Source organism: Oryctolagus cuniculus, chromosome 2 (genome assembly GCF_964237555.1).
Source record: "Oryctolagus cuniculus chromosome 2, mOryCun1.1, whole genome shotgun sequence".
NCBI lineage: Eukaryota > Metazoa > Chordata > Mammalia > Lagomorpha > Leporidae > Oryctolagus > Oryctolagus cuniculus.
This window is the reverse complement of record NC_091433.1, coordinates 77,708,169-77,733,339: the sequence shown is the minus strand read 5'-3', so window position 1 is coordinate 77,733,339 and position 25,171 is coordinate 77,708,169. Positions and strand designations below refer to the sequence as shown.

Sequence of the window (25,171 nt, the reverse complement as noted above, 5' to 3'; positions counted from 1 at the left end):
CCAGAGTCGGGGGAGCGCCGGCTGCAGCCTCCGCACGCGGAATTCCTTCTCCTTTGTCATTCTTGCACTTGGCTTTGCGGTCTGAGGTCTCCGCCAGCTGTCAGGTCGGAGGCTGTGGCTTGGTCAATGCCGCCTTTCTCCTCTGCAAAAATTAATGAGCCGGCGTCTGGAAGGCGCTTTGGGTTCCTCGGGAAAAAAGGGCTGACTTAATTTCATCCTCCATTCTTAGGCGATCCACAAAAATGACAGTTTTTAAAGCAATGCTGTCTCAGATGTTGATAACAAAGGCGACATTCCTACGTAGTCGACCGCTTTCAATGACCAGCTAGGCTGGGATCCCAATCACTTCCATTTTACAGATGAGGAAATTAACATGGCTATTCCCGTTTTGAATGAAAACACAGATTGCTAGGTGGAAAAAAAGTGCCTAAGAAAATCTTTTTTTCTTGGGTAACTTTCAAGGAATGCTCCCAACCTGCAACAAAAGGAAAAGGCCGGAGCGATGTTATCTGGGAGGTCGGAAAGGTAAACAGTTTTCTGTTTTCTTCCCTCTTTTGTAAGCAGTGACACCTGAGAAGTCTCTCCCTAGCAGCCTGAAATGATCTGACCCACTTACGCCTAGATCAGGGCCACCTCCTTACCACTCTCAACCGCGGGGTGTCAGCCGACAGAAAGGGGGCGACAGTTTTAGTAGATCTCCCTGCTGATGCTCCAGGTACCTCACAGGGACTCCGGGGCCCCTGAAACTGGCTAGAAGGGTAGAGGGGAATGGGATTTGCCGACGTCTGCTTGCTCTCCCTGTGAGCAAGGCTTGGATGCCATCCCAGGCACCCCAGGGGTCAAGAGATCAAGCTGCTCAATGGGGCTGTGGGGGAAGAGGTGAGGGAGGCACAGGCAATTTTGCTGTGCGGTTTAACCTGCACTGTGGCCCTGCAGGGTTTGCAGGTTTCTTTCTTTGTCTTTTTAAATGTTTATTGATGTATTTTCATCTACTTGAAAGGCAGAGAGAGAGAGAGAAACCTTTCACATACTAATTCACTCCCCCAGTGCCCACGACAGCCAAGGCTGGGCCAGGCTGAGCTAGGAGCCTGGAACTCTCTCACGGTCTTCCCATACCGGTGGTAAGGACCCAAGGCCTTGAGCCATCACGCGCTGCCTCCTTGGGTGTATTAGCAGGAATGCTGGATAGGAAGTGTGGAATAGCCAGGACTCGAACCAGGGCATCTGATACAGGATATAGGATTGGACATCTCAAGCAGAGGCTTAAGGCACTATGCCCCAATGCCTGCGCTCTCTCTCTGTCTTCCACTGACAGTTAAGTGCCTCGTAACCAGGACAGCTGGGCCCATATGATGCTGGTGGTCCCGTAAGATCATAGTGGAGCTGGAAAATTCTCATCACCATGGTAACCATCTAACAGTGCGGCACAAACATTACTCAGCTGTGTGTGGTGAGGCGGCTGCAAGCAGAGCTTCCGTGCTGCCAGTCCTGTAAGTTTAACGCAGAATTATGCACCATACACAACACTTGAATGTAAAAGACAAGGTAACTGGTTTATATATGTACTCTACTTTCTATTGTTATTTTAAAGCCTACTCCACCTACATATCAAAAAAAATTGCTGTAAAATAATTATCTGCTCACTCCACATATGCCCCCAACAGCTGGGGCTGGGTCAGGTTGAAGCCAGGAGTCAGGAACTCCGTCTGTGTCTCCCACAGTACTCACAGGGACCCAGGCACATTAGCAGGAAGCTGGATTGAAAGCAGAGGTGGGGCCAGCACCGTGGCTCAATAGGCTAATCCTCTGCTTTGTGACGCCGGCACATGGGGTTCTAGTCCAATAAGTACTAGTTTCTTCAAAGTTAATTTCCAAATGTGGAACCTGTAACAATCTAAATGAAGTTTTTAAATTCTGTTACAGGAAATCCATTGATCTGCTTTTCACTGAGAATAGACTTTACCCATGAATGATTCTTTTAAAAACTAGAAAATATCACTTCACTGAGTCAAATAAATCTTTTGAACTTTGACATGATTTATCATACAATATCAAAATATCACATTTATTGTATCACAGTCATGTCTATAAGGTTTCTGTCAGGTTCCTTGTCAAAATCTAAGTTTCTTAGCCAGCACCGCAGCTCACTAGGCTAATCCTCCACCTGTGGCACCGGCACCCCAGGTTCTAGTCCCAGTCAGGGCACCAGGTTCTGTCCCAGTTGCCCCTCTTCCAGGCCACCTCTCTGCTGTGGCCCAGGAGTGCAGTGGAGGATGGCCCAAGTGCTTGGGCCCTGCACCCCATGGGAGACCAGGAGAAGCACCTGGCTCCTGCCATCGGATCAGCGCGGTGCGCCGGCCACAGCGTGCTGGCCGCAGCGGCCATTGGAGGGTAAACCAATGGAAAAGGAAGACCTTTCTCTCTGTCTCTCTTTCTCTCACTGTCCACTCTGCCTGTCAAAAAAAAAAAAAAAAAAAAAAAAAAAAGAAAGAAAGAAAGCAAGCAAGCAGAGGTGGGACTCACTCCCACAGACTCTGATATGGGATACAGGTGTCCCATGTAAAGGCTTAATCCACTGTGCCACAATGCAGTTGCTAATGAAGGTGGACAACAGTCCAGAATAGCTACTGGAAGGTTTTGGGTGTCCCAGCATGAAGATATGATAAATGTCTGCAGTGATAGATATGACAGTGCTACTGTTAGAACAGGATTTCCCAACCCAAACTCTTGCAGATATTCAAGCCCAAAAGTCTGATATTAACAATTAATGGACTAATGGTGACAGTAGGGAGTAGGGTGAGGCTTGATCCAGTTAATTGGCAAATACAGAACCCAAAGATTATGAGGCTGGGCTGTGGCGGGGGCAGAGATGCCAGGGACCACAAGGACTAAAGGGCTGACTGTGTGGCTCTGCCACCAAGAAAAGTTTGCCAAGCCTTGCCTTCCAGAATTCACAGCTTTCCTCCCAGGAGAGTGAAGCAGACAGAGGGGCTGAGCCCTCCCTAACAGTGCTCACAGGAAAAGGCAGAACTGAATCAGTGCCTGAGGTCAGGAAGTGCAGCGCTCAGCAGTGAGTGTGGACTGACTGCAAACTCCAGGGCAGTACCCAGTCTCTTCCCTTTGCGGATCTTCTCTTCTCTTACTCATTCAACAAACTCTCCTCCAGAACCTTCTGATTTGCACGAGTCTGTGTTGAATGTTGTGAGCCATTTAGGGCTACTAGGTTTTTTGAAGATGTACTGATTTGAAAGGCAGAGCATCAAATGAGAGAGGGAAGGTTTGGGAGGGAGAGAGAAAGAGGTCTTCCATCTGCTGGTTCACTCCCCAAATGTCTGCAAAGGCCAAGACAGGGCCAAGATGAAGCCAGGAGGCTGGAATGCTCTCCTGGTCTCCCAACATGGCAGGGGCCCAAGCACTTGGGTCATTTTCTGCTGTCTATCCAGGAGCGATATCCAAAAGCTGGATTGGAAGTGGAGCAGCCAGGACTCACCCAGCATAGAGCTACCGGTTTAAATAGTAGTAACCCTGCTGCCTGCTCAGTGTCTCGGGAATCGAAGTTGTGAAGAAGGAAGGGCAGTTGGAAGAAGAGAAGACAAGCCGAACAGAGAGTCTGGCTGGCTCCTGCCTGGATAACCAGTCTGTGCAATGGACGAGTGTGAGCCCCTTGTTGCTGGTTGTGTTAGAGGCGGCTTGCAGTGAAGGCACATGTGGAAATCAGGAGGGAGGACGGGAGGCAAGTGAGCCAGGCCTGAGAGGTGCCGTGGTCCCAGCAGGCAGACCACAGGGGCAGGGAATTGTCTTCTGAGTTTCAGGGTGCTTTGAGGTTCCCATCTCAGCAGAGTGTATGTGGAGCGCATGGGGCGGCGACAGAGACAAACTCAGCAATGAGAACAAATTCAGGGAAGAAAAAGGTTCGCTGAGGCACCTGATGAGGACAAGGCTTTTTTGACCTCTTGGAGTGGACCCAGCTCCACAGTCTAAACAGATACTAAACAAAGATTTAACTGCTTCCTACCCGTGCCGGGAGCCTCCCCGACAGGTGTAACTCTGCCTTTTCATTCAGAACCTACACATTCAGTGTCTAAATATGGCTTTCCTGATACTGGCACCAGCCAGAGGGAGAAGCTAAAATATCAAGAAATGGAGCTGGGGTTGTGATGTAGGCTAAGCTTCCACCTGCAGTGCCGGCATCCCATATGGGCGTTGGTTCAAGTCCCAGCTTCTCCTTTTCTGATCCAACTCTCTGCTATGGACTGGGAAAACAGCGGAAGATGGCACAAGTCCTTGGGCCCCTACGCCCACATGGGAGACCCAGAAGAAGCTCCTGGCTCCTGGCTTCGGATCGGCCCAGCTCTAGCCATTGTGGACATATGAGGAGTGAACCCGCAGATGGAAGACCTTTCTCTCTGTCTTTCCCTCTCTCTGTCTGTAACTCTACCTCTCAAAAAAAATAAATAAAATCTTAATATATATTTATATATCAATCAAGAAGAGTGCATGGAGAGAATATGAAGGAACTTAAAAAATTCGTAGAAAATGGAATTAAAAGATAAGGTTATTTTGCTGTCAAAAAATGTGGAGTTTGTTGTGGGAGGTGACTGAGTGAGGCCTGCAGCACGGGCAGTGAAAGAATCCATCAGAGGAGAGAGGAGCAGAGTGCTGTGCAAGGAAGCCATGCACAGGCGAGCCAGGCTGGCACGGACAGCGGCCACAGCACAGAGCATCACCTGAGGGGTTCACCTGCGGCTGCAGCACCTTCTTAGGGTGACGGTTGCCATGTGCATGCGAGGGAGCAGCAGGCAACACGGCCAGAGGCTGTCCATTACAATACGGCCTACAACCCCCAAGAGACGTACTTCTAACTGCAATATTTCTTTCTGAAAAAAGTTAGGATGAGTTTGTTTCCCCACACCCCCGCCCCTTTTTTTTTTTTTTTTTTTTGACAGGCAGAGTGGACAGTGAGAGAGAGAGACAGAGAGAAAGGTCTTCCTTTGCCGTTGGTTCACCTTCCAATGGCCGCCATGGCTGGCGTGCTGTGGCCGGCACACCACGCTTATCCGAAGGCAGGAGCCAGGTGCTTCTCCTGGTCTCCCATGGGGTGCAGGGCCTTCCTGGGCCACAGCAGAGAGCTGGCCTGGAAGAAGGGCAACCGGGAAAGAATCCGGCGCCCCGACCGGGACTAGAACCTGGTATGCCGGCGCCGCTAGGTGGAGGATTAGCCTAGTGAGCCACGGCGCCGGCCTTTCTCCCTTTCTAAGATTTATTTATTTTAGTTTCAAAGGCAGAGTTGAGACAGAGAGACAGAAAAAGATCTTCCGTTCAATGGTTTGTTCCAACAGTGGCTGCAATGACCTGCACCAGGTCGAAGTCAGGAGCCTGAAACTCCGTCTGGGTCTCCCTTGTGGGTGCAGGGGCCCAAGCACATGGGCCATCTTCCACTGCCTTCCCAGGCGCATTAGCATGGAGCTGGGTTGGAAGTGAAGCAGCCAGGACTCAAACTCGCACACATAATGAATGCCGGAGTCGCAGGCAGTGGCTCAACACCCTATGCCACAATGCCGGCCCCAGAATGAGCTTCCTAAGGTTCCAAGTAGGTGGTCTGCATCTCTGGGCAGGTTTGGGGAGTCTACATTTTTATCTCCAGCGAATTCCCCGGGGTCACCCTCTACGAAATCCATGCATAGCTTTTTCAAAATATACATTTTCTACAAACTTTTTGAGGATCTCTGGTAATTTTTAAAAAAGATTTATTTATCTGAAAGGCAGGGCTACGAGAGAGGCAGAGGCAGAGGCAGAGGGAGAGAGAGAGAGAGAGAGAGGTGTCTTCCATTCATTCACTTCTCAAATGGTCACAATAGCTGGAACTGGGCCGATCTGAAGCCAAGAGCCAGGAGCTTCTTCCAGGTCTCTCATGCAGGTGCAGGGGTCAAGGACTTGGGCCATCTTCTACTGCTTTCCCAGGCTTAGCAGAGAGCTAGATCGGAAGTGGAACAGCCGGGACTCGAACTGGTGCCCATGTGGGATGCCGGCACTGCAGGCAGTGGCTTATACCTGCTATGCCACAGTGCTGGCCAATCTCTGGTAATTTTAAAATGGCCCTTCTAAGAGGACCCTTTCTTGGCCAGCTCGGGTTGGAGAGGCAGTATCTGGTGTGGTTCCTTAGGGGAGAAGCTAGAAACATCAGACTGCTGTGGAGGGGAGGGAACTGGATGGAAAGCCAGGAGTTTTTCCAGGAAATAGCTTGGGGCCCACCCTGGCCCTGAACAAGTCAGAGCTTTATTCTACAGAAAGGGCTGGAGGTGATTTCATCCTGAAAGATTTTCAGAGCTCATGTCCACCACCTCTTGAAAAAATCCTAGCAATGTGCGCATTTGTGTGGACAGCAAGCCCTGTTTCTCCCGGTTCCTGGTGAAGACTGCACGCCCAGAGTCCCTTAGGCTTACTCGGACCCTTCATCCAGGGGCACACAAGGGGTCTTCGTGGAAAGCTCATACTATGGAAAAACTGCAGGGATTTCAAAAGTTTCTGGAGCAAAATAAATTCTCCTATGAATTTTTTAAAGTGCCCTTACATTTCTCATTGGCGTGGAGACAGAGGCTCAGACAGATTAAGAGACTAGTGTCCCAGCATTCTGATTCCACTTGATTTTTCCATTAATCATGTCCTATTACCCCCAGCTACCAGTGCTCGGTGATATCAAAAGTGCAGCCGTGTGTGGAATATTAACGCACAGCCTTGGGCCGGGTCACAGCAGCACCGGGCTGCTCGCCCTCCGCCCGCACTACACACTGCAGCCCTGGCCGCTGAGCCTTGAAATAGCTTCTGTACCTCTCACAAGCTGCAGTGTGGCCTTGGAAATGCCTGTAGGGGGCCAGAGGGTAGCCTAGCGACCCAGAGAGCCAACCGTCTTCCTTAGCATTTGCTCTGATAAAGTGGATCTCGCTTCGGGAGCATCCACCAAGTGGGTCACCTGTTTGGGAATCTCTGTACAGAGATCCACGCCTGCCCCTCATTCCCTCCCGCGCCCACACACTCAGGTCAGAACCTCTGCAGTGTGGCATGCCTAAGGTCAACCAGGTGCTAAAAGATGACTGCCCTGGCAGTTTACATTTGAAAGCACTTAAAAGCTGGGAGGTGTGAGTAGCAGTTGGAGTCTGAATGTAAAACCTCAGAACTTCAGCCTCATTTGCATGTTTTTTTTTTCTTCCCAGATTGTTGCAACCAAATTAACTCTCTTTCCTCTTCCTAGTCCCTTCTCCCAGAGGTGAGGTGTTAGGCAATGACAAGGGGGTGTGGGAAGCCCTTAATCTAGGAAGAGAAGTGTACCCAGACAGAGGGTGGTGACTGCGACACATAATACACTCCCTGTGCATCGCACACTGATGCCTGCCAGTTAAGGATTTTAAAGCTCACCTTCTGGGAATACCTTCCTGAAGCCTAGAATGTCTACTTGTGAGCTGTTTGCCTAGAGTAGAATATCTTCAGATTTTTGTGGCTTGCTAGTTTTTAAAGGAGAGCTGTTTAGGAAAGTGAGCGAGTAAACTTAACTCAGTCAGTTAAGATTCAACTGCTTGAGGCCGGAGCTGTGGTGTAGCAGGTAAAGCCACCCGCCTGCAGCGCCAACATCTCACATGGGCACCAGTTCAAGTCCCGGCTGCTCCACTTCCCATCCAGCTCTCTGTTATGGCCTGGGAAAGCAGTGGACGATGGTCCAAGTCCTAGGGCCCCTGTACCTGCGTGGGAGACCTGGAAGAAGTTCCTGGCTCCTGGCTTCAGATCAGCACAGCTCCGGCCGTTGCAGTCATCTGGGGAGTGAGCCGGCAGATAAAAGACCTCCCTCTCTGCCTCTGCCTCTCTGTATCTTTCCTTTCAAATAAATAAATCTTTAAAAAAAAAATTGCTCTTACAAGGACACACATGAAACAGAGTCCCCGGCCGGCGCCACGGCTCACCAGGCTAATCCTCCACCTAGCGGCGCCGGCACACCGGGTTCTAGTCCCTGTTGGGGCGCCGGATTCTGTCCCCGTTGCCCCTCTTCCAGGCCAGCTCTCTGCTGTGGCCAGGGAGTGCAGTGGAGGATGGCCCAGGTGCTTGGGCCCTGCACCCACATGGGAGACCAGGAGCAGCACCTGGCTCCTGGCTTCAGATCAGCGCAGCGCGCCGGCAGCGGCCGCCATTGGAGGGTGAACCAATGGCAAAAGGAAGACCTTTCTCTCTGTCTCTCTCTCTCACTGTCCACTCTGCCTGTCAAAAAAAAAAAAAAAAAAAAAAAAGAAAGAAAGAAAAAAAAGAAACAGAGTCCCCAAAGAAACAGCTAGAGGAACTAGAAGCAGAGATCTTGAAGGCAGTTATTGTGAACTTAGAAATCAGGCAAAGGCTGGGAAGACGGAGACCTTAACAGCGTCGAGAGACATCCACCTTGTGAACACTCGGAGTTGAATTTAACGCTTCCCACTCGCAAGGCCCTAGGGAGGAATAGAAGAGCTTGCAATCCATGCAAATGCTTTTTGAGGGGCTGACACAGTAACTTAACCTGCTGTACCACAGCGTCGGCCCCTCAGAAAGCATTTTTTTTCCTTTTTAATAACTGATTTATTTGAAAGACAGAGTGATAGATCTTTCATCTGCTGGTCCACTCCCCTAATGGTCACAACAGCCGGGGCCCAGCCAGGCCAAAGCCAAGAAAGAGCCTGGCACTCCATCTGGGTCTCCCACGGGGGTGGCAGGAAGCCCAGCACTGGAGCCATCGTGTGCTGCCTCCCAGGTGCATTAGTAGAGAGCTGGATTGGAAGCTGAGTAGCAGGGACCCAACCTGGCATTCTGACATGGAAGCAGGCATCCCAGGAGGTGGCCCGAGCCCCTCTACTGCTCCACTACTCTCTACTGCCTATTGTCTCTCAGGGTCCAACCAGACAACAAGGAGAAGGATATTCAGAACCAGGTCCCTCTCCATTTCCAGCGTCCCCCGGATTGTTAGATTCTGTTTTCCCAGCTAAGGAGGCTCCAGGGCAGCAAGACCCACATCTGGGATCTATTGTGCAGAGTGGATGCTTGTGGGTGCTGGATGGTCCCTGCTGTGGTTTAAGGGTGTACCCCCAGAGTTCGTGGGTTGACCTGAATTCCTCAGGCTGCAGTGTTGGGAGGTGGGGCCAAAGGGGAGGCGCTGGGTCCTAAGGGTGGAGCCGGCACAAATGAGTGAGCTGCGGTGAGAACTTGGCCCCTTCCCTCTCCCACACTAGCTCGCTTGCCCTTCCGATTCCCTCCAGGAATTGAAGCACAAGGCCCTGCACCTGCAGCCAAGCAGGTGCTGGCCCCATGCTTTTGGACTTTGCGGCTTCCAGAACTGTGAGCCAGAGTACAGCTCTGTTTTTGTTTTGTTTGTTTGTTTTTAATATTTATCTATTTGAAAGTCAGAGTTACAGAGAAAGGGAGAGACGGAGAGGGATAGAGATCTTCCATCCTCTGACTTCACTCACCAAATGGCTGCAACGGCTGGAGCTGGGCCGATCTGAAGCCAAGAGCTTCTTCCAGGTCTCCCATGTTGGTGGCAGGGGCTTGAGGACTTGGGCCATCCTCTGCGGCTTTCTCAGGCCATAGCAGAGAGCTGGATCGGAAGAGGAGCAGCGGGGTCTCGAACCGACGCCCATATGGGATGCCGGTGCTTCAGGCCAGGGCTTTAACCCACTGCACCACAGCGCTGACTAGGGCGTGTTTTTATAGCATAGGGGGTGGTGCCTGGGGCAGAGCTTAGGTGAATATTCACAAGAGGTGAAGTTTGGGGCGGGGCTTCAGGACTGCCTATTTGCATGCATAATTGAAGTGGGTGTTCCCATCACCGTAGTTCATTATTGTGGGCACCCAGCTTGCCACCACATGAGATGTTTCTGTGCAGTGCAGCCCTGGTAGCTGCCTCTGCACAGAGGGGTCTGGGTAGTGCCCCGGGGGTTGCAGCGCAGGCGCTGTCAGTCCTCAATTCCTCTTGGCTTGCTACCTCCTTGCAACATCAAGACCACGACGTGCCCTACCTCCACCACCGTTTTCCTGAGCCTGCAGCTGGAGCCCTCCTGGGAGGAAATGGCAGCCACTTCTTGATCTGCCTTCAGGGGCAAACCTGACGGTGGAACAGATTGTCTGTGTGCTGGGCCACATGCTTCTGGAGCTCTGCAAATATGCGAGGCACTGCGTCAGGTGTTGGGGACACAGAGAGGAAGAAAGGAGGCACTGTTTGCCTTTATAGCGGTTACTGTCTAGGAGCAGGCCCAGACCCAAGCCAGAGCAAACCCAAACAAAACAACTGGCAAAAAAATGTGGCAAAACAGAGCCCACCCTGGGGGTGCTCTGAAAGGAGCATTCTCCGCAAGGACCGCTTGCAGTCAGCCAGGCAGGATTTAAAGTTTTCCACTCACCTCGCTCCCAGAAGTGCTGGGAAAGGTGGTAGACAGGCTCCTTGGTTCACCACAAAGGATGCCTGTGGCGCTGCTGAGGGCGCCCAGCTCACTCACAAGGCCGATGAGTAAGCCCCGAGCACTTGCTGTGCGTTCCCATACTCTTCACCACCCAGCGTATGTGTTCCTTCTGCTTTTTGAAAAAGCAGAGAGACAGAGATTGAGAGAGAGCTTCCATCCTTGGTTCACATCCTAAATGCCCACAATGGCTGGGGCTGGCCCAAGGTGGGCCTGGGAGCCAGGAACTCAGTGTGTTCTTGGCAGGACCCCAACTGCTTCGGCCATGGACTTTTAGATTATGTTGGTTTTTTAATCTCCAGAGACCATAAATTAAAAGTGGATGTATGTTCATTGAATTGCCTTTACTAAGCAAACCTAATTTGTTTTCTCATAATTATCCAAAACCTCTGCTCTGTCTATCTCATTTAGGATGTATAGGAGTACTTCTAAAAAATGAACTACATTCATTTTTCTAAAATAAATTTGAAATGCATGCATAGTTTTTTCCACAATACACATTTTCCATGAAATTTTTTTCCATGTATGTCAAGTATCTGCCAGTGGAAGCCATGATACTATACTTGGGAAGAAGGCAATTTGTTCTTTTAAAAATTTAGTTTTATTTATTTGAAAGGTAGAGTTACAGATAGAGAGGGGGATACAGAGACAGAAAGAGAGAAAGAGAGATATTTTCCATCTGCTGATCGTTCCCCAAATGACCTCAATAGCCAGGGCTGGCCAGGGTGAAGCCAAGAGCCTGGACTTCCATCCGGGTCTCCCACATGGGTGACAAGGGCCCAAGCACCTGGGCTATCTTTTGCTGCCTTCCTAGGCACATTAGCGGAGAGCTGGATCTGAAGTGGAGCAGCCAGAAGTCAAACTGGCACTCATACAGGATGCTGGCTTTGCAGGCAGCACCTTAACGCACTGCACCACAATGCCAGCCCAGCCATTGTTTATTAAATCAACAAAGTAGAGTTTATTCATACTGCCTTATTGTGCTAGGACATGATCTGCCTCAGCCTTTGCCTGATTTTGTTTTTGTATTTGAAGATGTTGAAGTAAACAACCATGTCTTTATTTTTTATTTGTTTGAAAGGCAGAGCTAGAGAGAGAGAGGTCTTCCATCCGCTGGTTCACTCCCCAATTGGCCACAATGGCCGGAGTTGAACTGATCCAAAGCCAGAAACCAGGATCCTCTTCCGGGTCTTCCACACTGGTGCAAGGACCCAAGGACTTGGGCCATCTTCTACTGCTTTTCCAGGCCATTGCTGAGAGCAGGATGGGAAGTGGAGCAGCCAGGACTAGAACCGGCGCCCATATGGAATGCCCGCACTGCGGGCGATGGCTTTAACCCTTTGTACCATAGCGCCAGCCCCCAACCATGTCTTTATTCCAGCCAACACTAACTCTGCTCAGGACTCTGATGAGCAGATGGTCTAGTGCGATTTCTCCCTTTTGTATGGACATGCTCGCTTACTTCACCTAGCTAAGTTTTTGTGTTGCTAATAGTCATTCTTTCTCCCATTCCGTGTCTCCAAGGGAACCTTGAGGCCTTGCCCAGAAGAGAACCATAAACGAAGTTCACTATCTCCAATAAGCAAAGGAATCCAGGAGCCTAAAAGATCGAGTTAAGGGAAAGATAAAAACCAAACCAAACACGCTCTTAGGTTCCAGGAGGTGGACGGCACCTATCTCCCTGGGTCAGGACCCTGGAATCTCTTGGAAGGTGACCTGCAGTCACCTGGCCGCACTCTGGCCCGGGGCAGCAGGGAGTGGCCCCAGCTCTTCCCCGCAGCCAGAACCTCTCCGTGCCTCAGCGACTGTTCGCCCTTCCAAATCCACGCCTGAGCCAGGCTTCTTTCTGGTCCTCCTGAGCCATACTTCCATGGCCTGTGGACAGCTGCACTTGGATGTCCTGCAGTGGCTTCCATGCGCTCACAGTTCGACTCGCCACACTTTCCCTTCCTCGTCTCAGCCGGCGCAGACAGCAGCTCTCTCCAGCCAGGCTGCGGGACTGGGGTTCGGAGGACTGGCCCTGTCTCTGCGCTCTCCTTCCAATGGGCTGTCACCGAGAGCCGCGCTCCTGCCTCCTGGTGACCTCTGTTCCTGCCTCTCCTGCCCTCCATCGCACAGCGCTGTCTTGGTTCTGGCGCTGCTGACCCACGCTGAGTTCGGCAGACGCCTGGTCCTGATCTCCCTGCCTCCTTCCTTCAGGCTGAATCCAGCCGCCACACCGCTTCCAGACTCTTTTTCTTTTTTTAAATTATTTATTTAATTATTTGAAAGTCAGAGTTAGAGAGAGAGAGATGAGAGAGATCGCTCACTTGCTGCAGCAGCCAGGGTTGTGCCATGAGCCAGGAGCTTCTTCCTGGTCTCCTACAGGGGTGCAGGGCCCCAAGCACTGGGGCCATCTTCTGCTGCTTTCCCAGGCTATTAGCTGGAAGTAGAGCAGCCAGGACTCGAACCAGCACCCATCCGGGATGCCGGCATTGCAGGTGGTGGCTCTACCCACGAGGCCACAGTGCTGGAAGACTCCTCTTCTAAAAGATCAGATCTAATTCTATTGCACTTGCCCTTCAAAACTTTCCGAAGTGTCCCATTGCCTGTTGGGTGGCATTCAAATTCCTTAAATGCTGCCTGCCTCTCCAGGCCCTCTGTACATGCCCGGTCCAGACCACCCCGCCCTCCCCCGCCCCCCTTCCCATCCCCCGCCGGGCCAGGCTGCTGCCGGCTGACTGTCTCCTGAGGGTGCCCCTGCCTAGCACACCTCTGGCCTCTCTTCCCGTCCTCCATCATCTCCGACTCCCAGCACAGGCGTGGTCTCCTGTGGGTGGCGTCTCCACTGCGGCATATTTGGATTGAAATGCTGCTTCCATCTGCCTCCTTGCAAAGACCAAAAAGCATCCAGTGAAGAGAAGGGACAAACATCTGTGGCTTCCCTCTCTTGCAAAGACACGAGGGTCTTCACAAAGCTCCTGGAAGAGGGGCGTTACGGAAAATCTACACCTGCATTTCAAAATGCTTTTGCCTCAAAATAAACTTATCTTTCAGGTCCATGAACTTTTTGAAGTATCCTCCTAGTACGTACCCAGCGTATGTCTGTTGACATTAGCTAGTTAGACACCTAGGGCCAAAGCTGCTGAATTCCGGAGACTCTGTAAGGAAAGGAAGGTGCCAGGCCTTTACCACTTAACCACGGTGTCTGGTCACCCAAGCCTGGACGGTATTAACTTTGGTTAATTTTTAATCTTAGGAGTGTGTATAATTTATTTTAGGCATATATTTCAACAAGAATAAAATCAGTGCAGAAGTCCTAATACTTGCATTCTGTGTACAGTGTGTGGGACTCTGCCCTGTGTTCTTTGGTACTGGTGTCTCTATTTTATGGACACGCATGAAAACTCAGGTCAGGTAACGATTTTCCTGAGAATGCACAGAAAATCGGAATGGTGCTTTGACCCCAGAGCATCTGGCTCCAGAGTCCGTGTCCTCACCGCTCCGCAATGAGGGCTCTGATAATACAGCAGAAGTGGTGACAGCTAGCAGACTCAGGGCTCACCACGGGCTAGGTTCCAAGTCCAAGGCTTTATGTGACCCTGGAGCACTTAGAGGAGCAGTGCTTTGCTTTCCACATTTGTAAATGGGATTAAATAAGATGACACATGGAGTAGGGAACAGAAGGAGAGCCCAAGGCCAGAGCACGAGCAAAGAGACCAAGAAGCAGTGTGAGAACCGAGACGCGAAAGCGCCCTCCATGAGGCCAGGCAAGAAAGGGCACCTGGCTCTTTGGGTGTCTAGACACAAGGTGTGGTCTGGACGGAAGTGTTTTCCTGAGCTGCTCTGGGAATCTGAAAGGCAGCACTGGTCCTTCCTCTGTGTGTTTCCTTCCTGTCCTGCTTCTTTCTTTTGTTGCATCAATGAGGGTTTTGTTTTATTTGGAGGCACTGTTCCTTACGTTTCCTGATTTTTATCTCTGCATTTTTCTAGGGATTAAAAGAGCTTAGGATCAGTGAAAACTAGAAAGAGGTTAAAGTAAATAAATGGAGTTTTCAGGCTTGAAATTGGTTTCTTATTCTGGGAGGTCTGCTATGTTCTGAAATCATGCAATCCTGGACTAGAAATGGCCACTGGGCGGATAAAACGCAGCCAAACTTCAGACTGAACCATGCAGTGAGCGGGTTCATCCACAAGGGGAGCCCATGAGTAGTGCTGTGGCATCTCAGGGCTGTGGCATCTCAGGGCTGTGGCATTAGGTTGGTAAAAGCAAAACTGGATGCGAGACCCCAACGAACAAGCTGTCTTCTCGTCTTACCTCATTGATCAGGTTGGTTTCCTTCTAGAAATTTAGCATGTTCTTCCCTCTCTGGAAGGAGACAGTAAAACATTCCATTTTCAGTACTCTAGGTCTTGGGTGAAATATTCTCTGAGATAGCCCATGATCTCAGGGACTCAGCTTTCTTCTACTTTAATCATCTTTGTAGTCTGTGAACTTCGCTTTCTTCCTCCTCCTCTTAATCTTCTTTTTAAAATATTTATTTATTAATTCGAAAGGCAGAGTTACAGAGAGAAGAGGAGAGACACGAAGAAAGACAGATCTTCCATCCACCAGTTCCCTCCCCCAAATGGCCACACCTGTCAGGGCTGGGGCAAGCTGAAGCCAGGAGCCTGGGCTACATCTGGCTCTCCCACATGGGTGGGAGCAGTTGAAGCACTTGGGCCATCTTCCATTGCTTTCCTGGGCGCATTATCAGAGAGGTGGATCCGAAGTGGAGAACCTGGGACTTGAATCGCTGCTCACATGGGAGGCTGATGTCACAGGCAGTGGTCCGACTCCGCACTCCAGTGCCAGCCCTGGACTAGGACCTTAGGACGCTCTGCTGTCTTGGAACGCTGGTTAGTGATTGACCTATATGTTCACATTTTGAAACACTGCAACAAAATAGAATTTGGCTTATCTTTGTTAATGGTAAAGTATAAATATATATTTTATATATAATTTATTTATATATAAATGTATATATCTATTTATATTATATATATATATATTCCTATTTGCTAGCCTTGGAAGTGAGAACTGGTTTCTCTGGGACAGATGTGAAATCCCTCGTTCCCTTGATTCTCTTAGCCAACATCTTCAGAGGGTGAGCAACCTGCGTTTTGAGGTGGATGGCCCTGAGCAGTCTTCTGGTTTTAAAATCTTCAGAAAACTGCTTCTCAAATCAGGTGCCAATAGACATTATCTCACACGTATGTCCCAAGAGCGTTCTAGCCTTGAGAAGCTGTTATGAATGAAAATAGAGTATGCTTGGTGTGTATCGCAAAATGCTTGTGGAAAAAATTCAATGAAATGATGTGGATTTGGGGGAACATAATTGTTGAAAACCATTCAGTTTTTTCACAATATGCATTTTTCATGAACATTTTGAAGACCCTTTGTATGCATGGTTTTCAACATTTTTTTTGTCATCAAAATAAATGCATCTTTTTATTCCATTTTCCACACTTGAAGCACCATCATACGTATACTGAAAGGAACAGTAATACATTACCCCTAGTAAGTTAGCCTGCGTGATATGCTGAATATTTGGGGACTGTGAGAAAAGGTGAGGTAAGCTGAGGAATATAACGAAGAGTCCTTGGAGGGAAAGGTGAGGGAAGACCCGCCGTGGAAGAAGAGTATCTGTCTCAGAGTGCTTAGTACTGACTTTTGGGTGGTGCCATCTCATTGTTATCAAACCCGGATCAAGAAGTCATCTCTTGGGGCCGGCGCTGTGGCGCAGGGTTAACGCCCTGGCCTGAAGCGCCGGCATCCCATATGGTCGCCGGTTCTAGTCCTGGCGGCACCTCTTCCGATCCAGCTCTCTGCCTCTGCTATGGCCTGGAAAAGCAGTGGATGATGGCCCAAGTGCTTGGACCCCTGCACCCACGTGGGAGACCCGGAAGAAGCTCCTGGCTTCAGATTGGGGCAGCTCCAGCCGTTGCGGCCAATTGGGGAGTGAACCATCTGCTGGAAGACCTCTCTCTTTCTCTCTCTGCCTCTCCTTTCTCTGTGTAACTCTTTCACATAAATAAATCTTTAAAAAAAAAAAAAAAAGAAAGAAATCTTACTGAAGGAAGCCCTAGACTCTGAGAGCTCTTGGCAAGCAGCCAGCCAGCATGCGAGCCAGCCTTGGGGCTACAGACAGGGAGCTTCGAGGATGGGCACAGGCCACAAAGGGGCACCCGTGCTTGGTGGCACGGCAACATCTGAGGGTCCCTTTGGTTGCAGCAAGCCAAGGAGAATTCTCTTTGCATCTTTTTTAAAATAATGTATTCATTCATTTGAGAGAGAGTGACAGATATACAAATCTCCCATCTGCTGGTTCACTCCCCAAATGCCCACAATAGCTGGGGTTGGACCAGGCCAAGGTCAGAAGCCAGGAACTCAGTCTGGGTCTCCGTTGTACGTGGCAACCACCTGCTTCCTCCCAGGGTGCACACTGGTGGGAAGCTGGAATCTGAAGCAGCGCTGGGGCTCTGATAAAGGGTGCTCTGATAAAGGGATGCAAGTGTCCCAACCAGCGTCTTAACTGTGGGGCCAAACACCCACCCCAGACAGGTGCATCCTTATCTCTGCTTTGAAGGCGAATGGATCCTCAGGCAACAAAGAAAAGAGGTCACCAACGTCAGGACTGAAAAACCCAGAAGCTAGCCCCAAGCTAGGGGAGAAGCAGTTTTAGCCTCGGTTGCTAGTGGAATGCTGTGTGCATGGTATCTGACTTGAAATATATAGACAGTTTTATTTGTATAAATACTTACCAAGTTTTTTTTCCTTTTTTTTTTTTTTTAAAGATTACCTAGGGGGACAAGAGAGAGGGATTAGATTACTTGCAAATATTCCCTTTTTAAAAATTTATTTATTTGAAAGGCAGAGCTACAGAGAGAGGGAGACAGAGAGAGCTTCCAAGCACTGGGTCACTCCCCAAATGGCCACCACAGTCAGGGCTGGGCCAGGCTGAAGCCAGGAGCCAGGAGCCCCATTCAGTTCCCCCAGGTGGGTGGAGGGGCTCGAGCACTTGGGTCATCGCTGCTGCTTCTTCCAGCACATTAGCAGGGAGGTGGATTGGAAGTGGAGCAGCCAGGATTTGAACCAGTGCCCGGATGGGATGCCAGCTTAACATGCTACGCCACAATGCTGCCCCTGGAAATATTCTTAGATCTTTCAAATAATACCTACACTGTCCAACCCAGCAGCTGCTAATCGCATGTAGCTCTTCAAATGCACAAAAATGAAGTGAGATGGAGCACGCTGCTCTTCAGGAACAACGGCCGTTTGTGGTAGTTGGCACATTAGGCAGGCAGATGTGGGCATTTCCATCACTGGCAGAATGTTCCGTGTTGCTCTAGAATTTCCTGAGTCTCTTTGCGAATATTATGTAACTACTTGATTTCTTTTTTTGTTTCTTTTTTCTTTTTTTTTTTTTTTTGACAGGCAGAGTGGACAGTGAGAGAGACAGAGAGAAAGGTCTTCCTTTGCCGTTGGTTCACCCTCCAATGGCTGCTGTGGCCGGCGCACCGCGCTGATCTCCAAAGCCAGGAGCCAGGTGCTTTTCCTGGTCTCCCATGGGGTGCAGGGCTCAAGCACTTGGGCCATCCTCCACTGCACTCCCGGGCCACAGCAGAGAGCTGGCCTGGAAGAGGGGCAACCGGGACAGAATCCGGCGCCCCGACCGGGACTAGAACCTGGTGTGCCGGCGCCGCAAGGCGGAGGATTAGCCTAGTGAGCCACGGCGCCGGCCTACTACTTGATTTCTTTAAGTCCTCCTATCTCTAGTAAATTCTTCAAAGATTTGCTATGACCTCTAAAGGAGCTTTTAACTATATGTCAACATAGATCTCAGTGTGTGGCATTTTACCAGTTTAGTATATGGTTGTTCAGCAAGGACCTCCTGACTTGGGCCAAATGCATTTTATTTTAAAAGTACCTGTGACCTACAAAGCTTGCAGGAACAACCTCCTTGGGAGCTGAAGTCAGTTGTTGTGGTTGATGAGCCTGAGTGCTAAAAGCTTTTCCTTTTCAGTTTTCTAAATTCATAAGAAAGAGAAAAACAAAACAAAACAAAACAAAACAAAACAAAACGACAGTCCCCTATGAGTAACAACACTTGGAGGCGTCCCCTCTCCTGTTTTCAAAAGGAAAGTCCAATGAGATGAAAAATCTCCCCGAGAGGTGTTTAAGCTTTACGTGTCAGCACGGCCTTGGGTCCAGACAGGCAACCTGGCTGCTCTCATGGGAGCCGTGCATACAGTTAGGGTAATTACTCGGGGCTACAGCTGCCAACGTGATTTAGCAAACTCCTGCTTGCAAAGGGGACTGATCATCCCTCAAGAATGGGTCCAAACTCATTGCAACTGCGCAGACCTCCCTGAGCTTTCCCTGCCACAGGCTCTTCAAGGTCTTTGGTAATTTGCATTCCTTAAGCCAGTGGAATTTCAGCTCCTTGAGGCAAATTTCATCCTGATGGAACACCGAGATGACATGCGTGCCATGATCTCATTGCTTAGGATTTCTGCTTTCTAATCATTCACGTGTGCTGTAGCAGGCAGGTGAGGGAAAAGTGTGTGGGCCTTCACGCACACTCCCTCACGTGTGAACAGCCCATGCTCTGCGAAACACCTCCCAGTCTCAGTAGCACTTAATGGTACTGTGTGGTGGGAAGGACAAGGAGGCACTGCAGGACTCACCAGACCAGGATCTTGGTCCTGGCTGCAAGTTAATCGGCCTGCAGATAGAAGCTTCCCCTTGTACACATGACCTTGAACCAAGATCAGAGGGGGTGGGTGGACAAACAGGTCTCCGTGTTCTGTGCTTGTAAAAGCAACAGGAGGAGGGAAACGTCCATTGCACAAGAAGCATACACACAGACTTGCACATTTCAAATCATATATTCAAATTGCTAGACAGAGTTTTGAAGTCTTTCAAGCATCAACCTGAACGAGAGTTTTGCTGCTACTTCTCTCGACCTCTTCATCAGTTCAGTAAGAGAGCCAGAAACACTCAATGTCTTTGGGATTCTAATGTGCTGATTTTTGCTGTGGATTCAGTTTCCCAGTTTATCCTAATTCTGAAGCAGAGGCCATGGTGGCTTGGCTTTTACTGGGAAATTTCTTTTATTTTTTTTAAAGATTTATTTATTTATTCAAAAGTCAGACTTACACAGAGAGAGGAGAGGCAGAGAGAGAGAGAGAGAGAGAGAGGTCTTCCATCCAGTGGTTCAGTCCCCAGATGGCTGCAACGGCTGGAGCTGTGCCGACCTGAAGCCAGGAGCCAGGAGCTTCCTCTGGGTCTCCCACACGGGTGCAGGGGCCCAAGGGTTTGGGCCATCCTCCACTGCTATCCCAGGCTATAGCAGAGAGCTGGATCGGAAGAGCAACCGGGTCTCGAACCGGCGGCGGCCATATGGGAGGCTGGCGCCTCAGGCCAGGGCGTCAACCTGTTGCACCACAGTGCCGGCCCCAGATTTCTCTCTTAATTAGAGGAAGATGAGCACATTGAAGGTGGTAGGAAGCAGTGTCCCAGGCTGGAATCAGCATTTCTGGTTCTTAAAGAGTATGAAAAAGGAACAGAAATGGCACGAAGGCACACGAACGTAGCTATTCAATCCCACATGCATATAACCTTCTCCTCTTTCTCCATACCCCTAATCAGCGTTGCAAAGTACCAATTTTACATCATTATAAATTTTGAGACTTTTCAAAAACTTGTCTCCGCAGCCCTAAAATAAAACTATCTCTTAAAGGATCATCTAGTTCTGCATCTTTTCCAATTTATTCTATCCACAAATTGGTAGATAGGATGTTTTTCGTTTAACAATTACCTGAGCTTTGTTAAGACCACAGCTGGCCCTTCAGGTGCCTACGAACTTGGGCAGCATGCTCATCCTCATCCTCACTTCGTTAGTGTCTGTGAGGGCAGATTTTAATCTTGTCATGTTGTCTGCTTCATCCTGGCAGCCTTATGTATCGATCAGTAACTCAGGACTTCACAGCTCTTTGATCAACTAAAATATTGGGTATTCAGACCTAAAATATTTGGATCTGTACACAACTCTTAAGAAACCAGGTCTGGAAGCAGAATCAAATGTTAAGTCTTTGGTGTATGTGCCTTTTAAAAAAATTTCGTGGGACCAGCACAGTGGTATAGCAGGTAAAGCCGCCGCCTGCAGTGCCAGCATCCCATAAGGGCGCTGGTTCGAGTCCTGGCAGCTCCATTTCCGATCCAGCTCTCTGCTATGGCCTGAGAAAGCAGTAGAATATGGCCCATGTGCTTGGGTCCCTGCACCCATGTGGGAGACTCAAGAGAAGCTCCTGGCTCCTGGTTTCGGATTGGCACAGCTCCGGCCATTTCGGTCAACTGGGGAGTGAACCAGAAGATGGAAGACCTCTCACTCTCTCTGTGCCCCTCCTTCTGTGTGTAACTTTGACTTTCAAATAAATAAATATTTAAAAAAATTTCGTGTGGTTGGTTATTTCTCCTTTCTGTGCCTAAACACAGAACATCTGACATCAAATGGTATGCAAGATGTGAGGCTGGTTCAAATTCACCACAGGGTACTCTTTTTTTTTTTTTTTGACAGGCAGAGTGGACAGTGAGAGAGAGAGACAGAGAGAAAGGTCTTCCTTTTGCCGTTGGTTCACCCTCCAATGGCCGCCGCGGCCGGCGCGCTGCGGCCGGCGCACCGCGCTGATCCGATGGCAGGAGCCAGGAGCCAGGTGCTTTTCCTGGTCTCCCATGGGGTGCAGGGCCCAAGCACCTGGGCCATCCTCCACTGCACTCCCTGGCCACAGCAGAGGGCTGGCCTGGAAGAGGGGCAACCGGGACAGAATCCGGCGCCCCGACCGGGACTAGAACCTGGTGTGCCGGTGCCGCTAGGTGGAGGATTAGCCTAGTGAGCCGCGGCGCCGGCCCCACAGGGTACTCTTTAACGTAGAATCAGTAGCCACAGTATCTATGTCACCTTCGTCAGTTAAAATTTAAGAACCCTTAAGGTTTCACAATTTATGTCACCCTTTTCAGTTCAAACTGTAAGATTCCTTTAAGTTTGTTTTTAAGATTTTTATTTGAGAGGCAGCATTATAGAGGGAGAGACAGAAAGATCTTCCATCCGCTGGGTCACTCCCCAGATGGTCACAATGCCCAAAGCTGGGCTGATCTGAAGCCAGGAGTCAGGAGCTTCTTCCGGGTCTCCCACGTGGGTACCCAAGCACAAGCACTAGGGCCATCTTCCAGTGCTTTCCCAGGCCATTAGCAGGGAGCTGGATCAGAAGTGGAGCAGCCAGGACTCGAACCAGCACCCATATGGGATGCCGGCGCCGCAGATGGAGGATTAATCTACTATGCCACAGTGTCAGTCCCCAAGATTCCTTTAAATCTTTCTAGAGGTTCAAATTGTGGTATAGCACTTTAAGCCACAGCCTGTGATGCCGGCATCCCATATGAACACCGACTGGGTCAAGTCCCAGCAGTTCTTCCAATCCAGTTCCCTGCTAATGTGCTTGGAAAAGCAGCAATGACCCAAGTGCTTGGGCCCTTGCCACCTATGTGGGAGACCCAGATGGGATTCCTGGTTGGCTGTTGGGGCCATTTCAGGGAGTGAACCAATGGATGGAAGATCTCTCTATGTGTAACTGCCTTTCAAACAAACAAATCTTAAAAAAAAAAAAAAAAAAAACAAAACAAAACAAAACAAAAACCCACTGCTTTGTAATCTCTGTGCTCTCAAAGTGGGCAAGGGGCCGCCAAGTGCGAGTTTAAGACAGAAGGCATTCTGCGGCCTCTTCCCTTTGAAATAACACAAGCTAATTCAGTCCATTCGATTTAGGAAACAATAAATTTATTAGGTGCCTACAAGTACAGAATACGGAACGCTGCAGCAGGGGATTATCAAGAAGTGTAGGAATTGTGCTCTGCCCTCAAAGAGCTTACAATCTAGGCAACTCGTCAAGTAAGGCGTGGTGATAGGGCTTCAGGTGACCAAGCAGAATTCATCCTTTGAATTCCTGTTAAATCCTTTCCACAGGAGAGCCAAACAGTAGGAAAGAGATCTTTCGTGAAAGCAAGCCATGACCTTGGCTTTGCACAGGAGCACCTCTCTCAGCTGTTGCTTGCTCTCAGCATGGTTCCCCAAGGGGCCCTTTGTGTGAAGACAATCTCTCTGCTTCCTGAACCTTTCCCAGTGTTTCCTGTTTGCTCCGGTGCAGCTTGGCTGTGGAATGATTACAGTCCAACTTGTTCTTCAACGAATTCACCTTCTGATTTTCGCTGACGCTACAGTGCTGCGCTTTGCAATCTGTGGTTTTAAGGGAGCGAGTGATGCAAAACAAAGGAAAGCAGGCCAGACGTTTCCCTTCCTTTAAACATTTAATAGTGCACGTACTGATTATATTCTGTACAGATATAAAGCAAGTTATAAACCTCTTCCTTTATTTATTTTTTTTCCATTTAGACTGTATTTATGTAAAGTGTATTTACAATAGGGAGGGGGAAAAGCCTTGAGGTACAAAACCCAAAAGAATATCTGAGGTATAAATACAAGGATATTTTAAATAATAATCTTTATCATGCTTTATCTATGTTTCAAAGCACAGTGGACATGTGTACATGTTTCTTAATAGAATGGTATATACAACATACAATCTTATAAACCCAGAAGCCATCAAATTGAATATACAAGTATATCTTCATGAAGAGGAGCACTGATATTCAAAAATACTCAAATTGTAAAGCTCTAACCTGACCCCCCCCATTCTTCAAATAACCTTTGAAATAACACTGACAATGGTAACTAAATTATAACAAAATAAAAATCCTTCTTACAACTCTCATTCATACATTATTCACTTCTGATCCATACAAAATAAATTTATTAATACTGTCTCGAGTCAATCTTTATCATTACAGTAAAACCTGTAGAAAGACCGCCCTTCAAAAAAAAAAAAAAACTGTACTTTTTTTTTTTTAAAACTAAGAGTACTACCTTCCATTACCGCTACAATATATTTCAAGGGCACTATTAAGGAAAAGATAAAGAAAAAACACAAGAGAGACAAAACAAAATGTCATAAGACCAGAAAACCTTTTTGCTGATAAGGATAAACCTAATTAATAAACATGTGTGACTTTCAGGAAAGCTGCTAACAGTAACTAAAAAAGGAAAACCCTCATGGCTGAGTTAAATTTACAGGGATTTCCTGAGGACAGCTTCCTAAGTTCCATCCATAATGTCATAAAGCATTTCTGTTACAAACACAAAAACGGCGAGAATTTCAGCAGACAAAAAGTTTTGATGCTTGCTTCAGGAGTAACTGTTAAAGAGTCTTTAGCTTTTATATCTCAATCCAAAAGAAGAAAACAAAGGACAAAACCCTGTGGTTTAGCCAGTAAGGGGGCAGGGACAGAGCTAACCTATACTAGTTAAAAGTTCAGCTCTCTTTGCAATGAGATCTCAAAACAAAGTGTTTGAAAATGGGCCTACAGTTAGTTTTAAGGTCAAGAAAAGGTTGGTTGGGGAAAGAATATGCTTAACAACATGGGACAAAAACAATACCTGGACAGGGGGGTTGGGTCCCCTTCCCGGATGAATCCCTGGGCAGTCAGATATTCCAGGTCAAACTGTCCTTCTTGGAGGCGTCTCAGTGTGCCAGACACTGCATTACGACTTTCACATCTATGCCATTCAACCAGCAACAAACACACATCCCAATTTCTCTGTGCAAACCCTGCTCTGCTCGTGAGAGTACCAACTCTTCCAGTGGATACACCAGTCCCTCCACACATGCAAATAAAATGACATAGGTACACAAGAGAAGGAAACATCCTCACCATCTTTCACAATGTACTTAGAGTTTTGCTTCTCAGAAGCAATTTGAATAAGAATACAAATGCAATTTTTTTTTTGCACAGTCTTATATATTCCAGTCAAGGTCTATACTACAGACCTCAAACAATCAGGAAGCAGCTTTGAAAGTGTTATCAAATTGCTATAGTCCGTGTCTACACTCCAACTTGGACACGGAAGCCACTCTTCCAAGGACTGACAAGTTCTCGAAACCAGCATCTGGGTGGTGGACACAGTTGTTTTGCTTCAATAATCACCTAGATTTGCCGTCTTTGTAGTCAGTGCTCTGATTACTGAAGGAGTCTCGGATCTTCACCACTTCCGCTGCACACAAATGTCCGAAAGATTTTGTGTACCACTCTGGCATGTGGCCCCTGTAACAGAGAAGAAACACAGATAATTACTAATGTTAGAAAGTACTCAGAGAACCTCAAAAGAGTTCTGAACACAATTCCGTTCTTCAAAATAAAAAATTATTGATGTATTGAGAGAGAGAGAGAGAGAGAGAGCTCACTCCGTGGATGCCTGCACCATCTGGGACTGGAACAGCCTGAAGCCAAAAGCGTGGTGTGTAAACTAGGTCTCCCGTGGAGGCAGCAGGGACCCAAGCACCTGAGCTGTCACCTGCTTCCTCCCAGGCACGTAGGGCATGCAGCAGAGGCTGGTGATGTACCCAGGCACCCCACCTGGCAGCTTAATGGCTGGGTCAAACACCCCCCGCCAGTTCTATTTCTTGATGAGCCTCATGTATGTGTACAAAGATTATGCTTATCCCCAGGTTAGTCTCTGGCTTGACCATTGCGAGTGTCTCCAGGAACAACATACTGAGATACTGAGTGAAACTGT

At 48.7% G+C, this 25,171-nt stretch overlaps 1 protein-coding gene and 1 long non-coding RNA gene across 11 annotated transcripts in view; one reads left to right on the top strand and one right to left on the bottom strand.

Annotated features, from left to right (window-relative positions):
• Positions 1-1,059: 1,059 nt before the first annotated feature.
• LOC127487308 (uncharacterized) lies at positions 1,060-23,451 on the top strand. Of its 2 annotated transcripts, XR_007914073.2 has the most exons (3): positions 1,091-1,490; positions 15,000-15,341; positions 22,508-23,451. It is a non-coding gene; the product is annotated as an uncharacterized lncRNA (long non-coding RNA). The 2 variants fall into 2 exon arrangements; XR_007914072.2 differs by lacking the exon at positions 15,000-15,341 and having other exon boundaries at positions 1,060-1,490.
• Positions 22,300-25,171, bottom strand: part of DLC1 (DLC1 Rho GTPase activating protein) — a 515,079-nt gene continuing 512,207 nt past the window's right edge. For all 9 annotated transcript variants that reach the window (XM_070068489.1, XM_051832521.2, XM_051832520.2 and 6 more), the window contains one exon: positions 22,300-24,699. In XM_070068489.1, the coding sequence (XP_069924590.1) occupies positions 24,579-24,699 (121 nt within the window). In that variant the 3' untranslated portion in view covers positions 22,300-24,578. The remainder of the gene's footprint in view (positions 24,700-25,171) is intronic.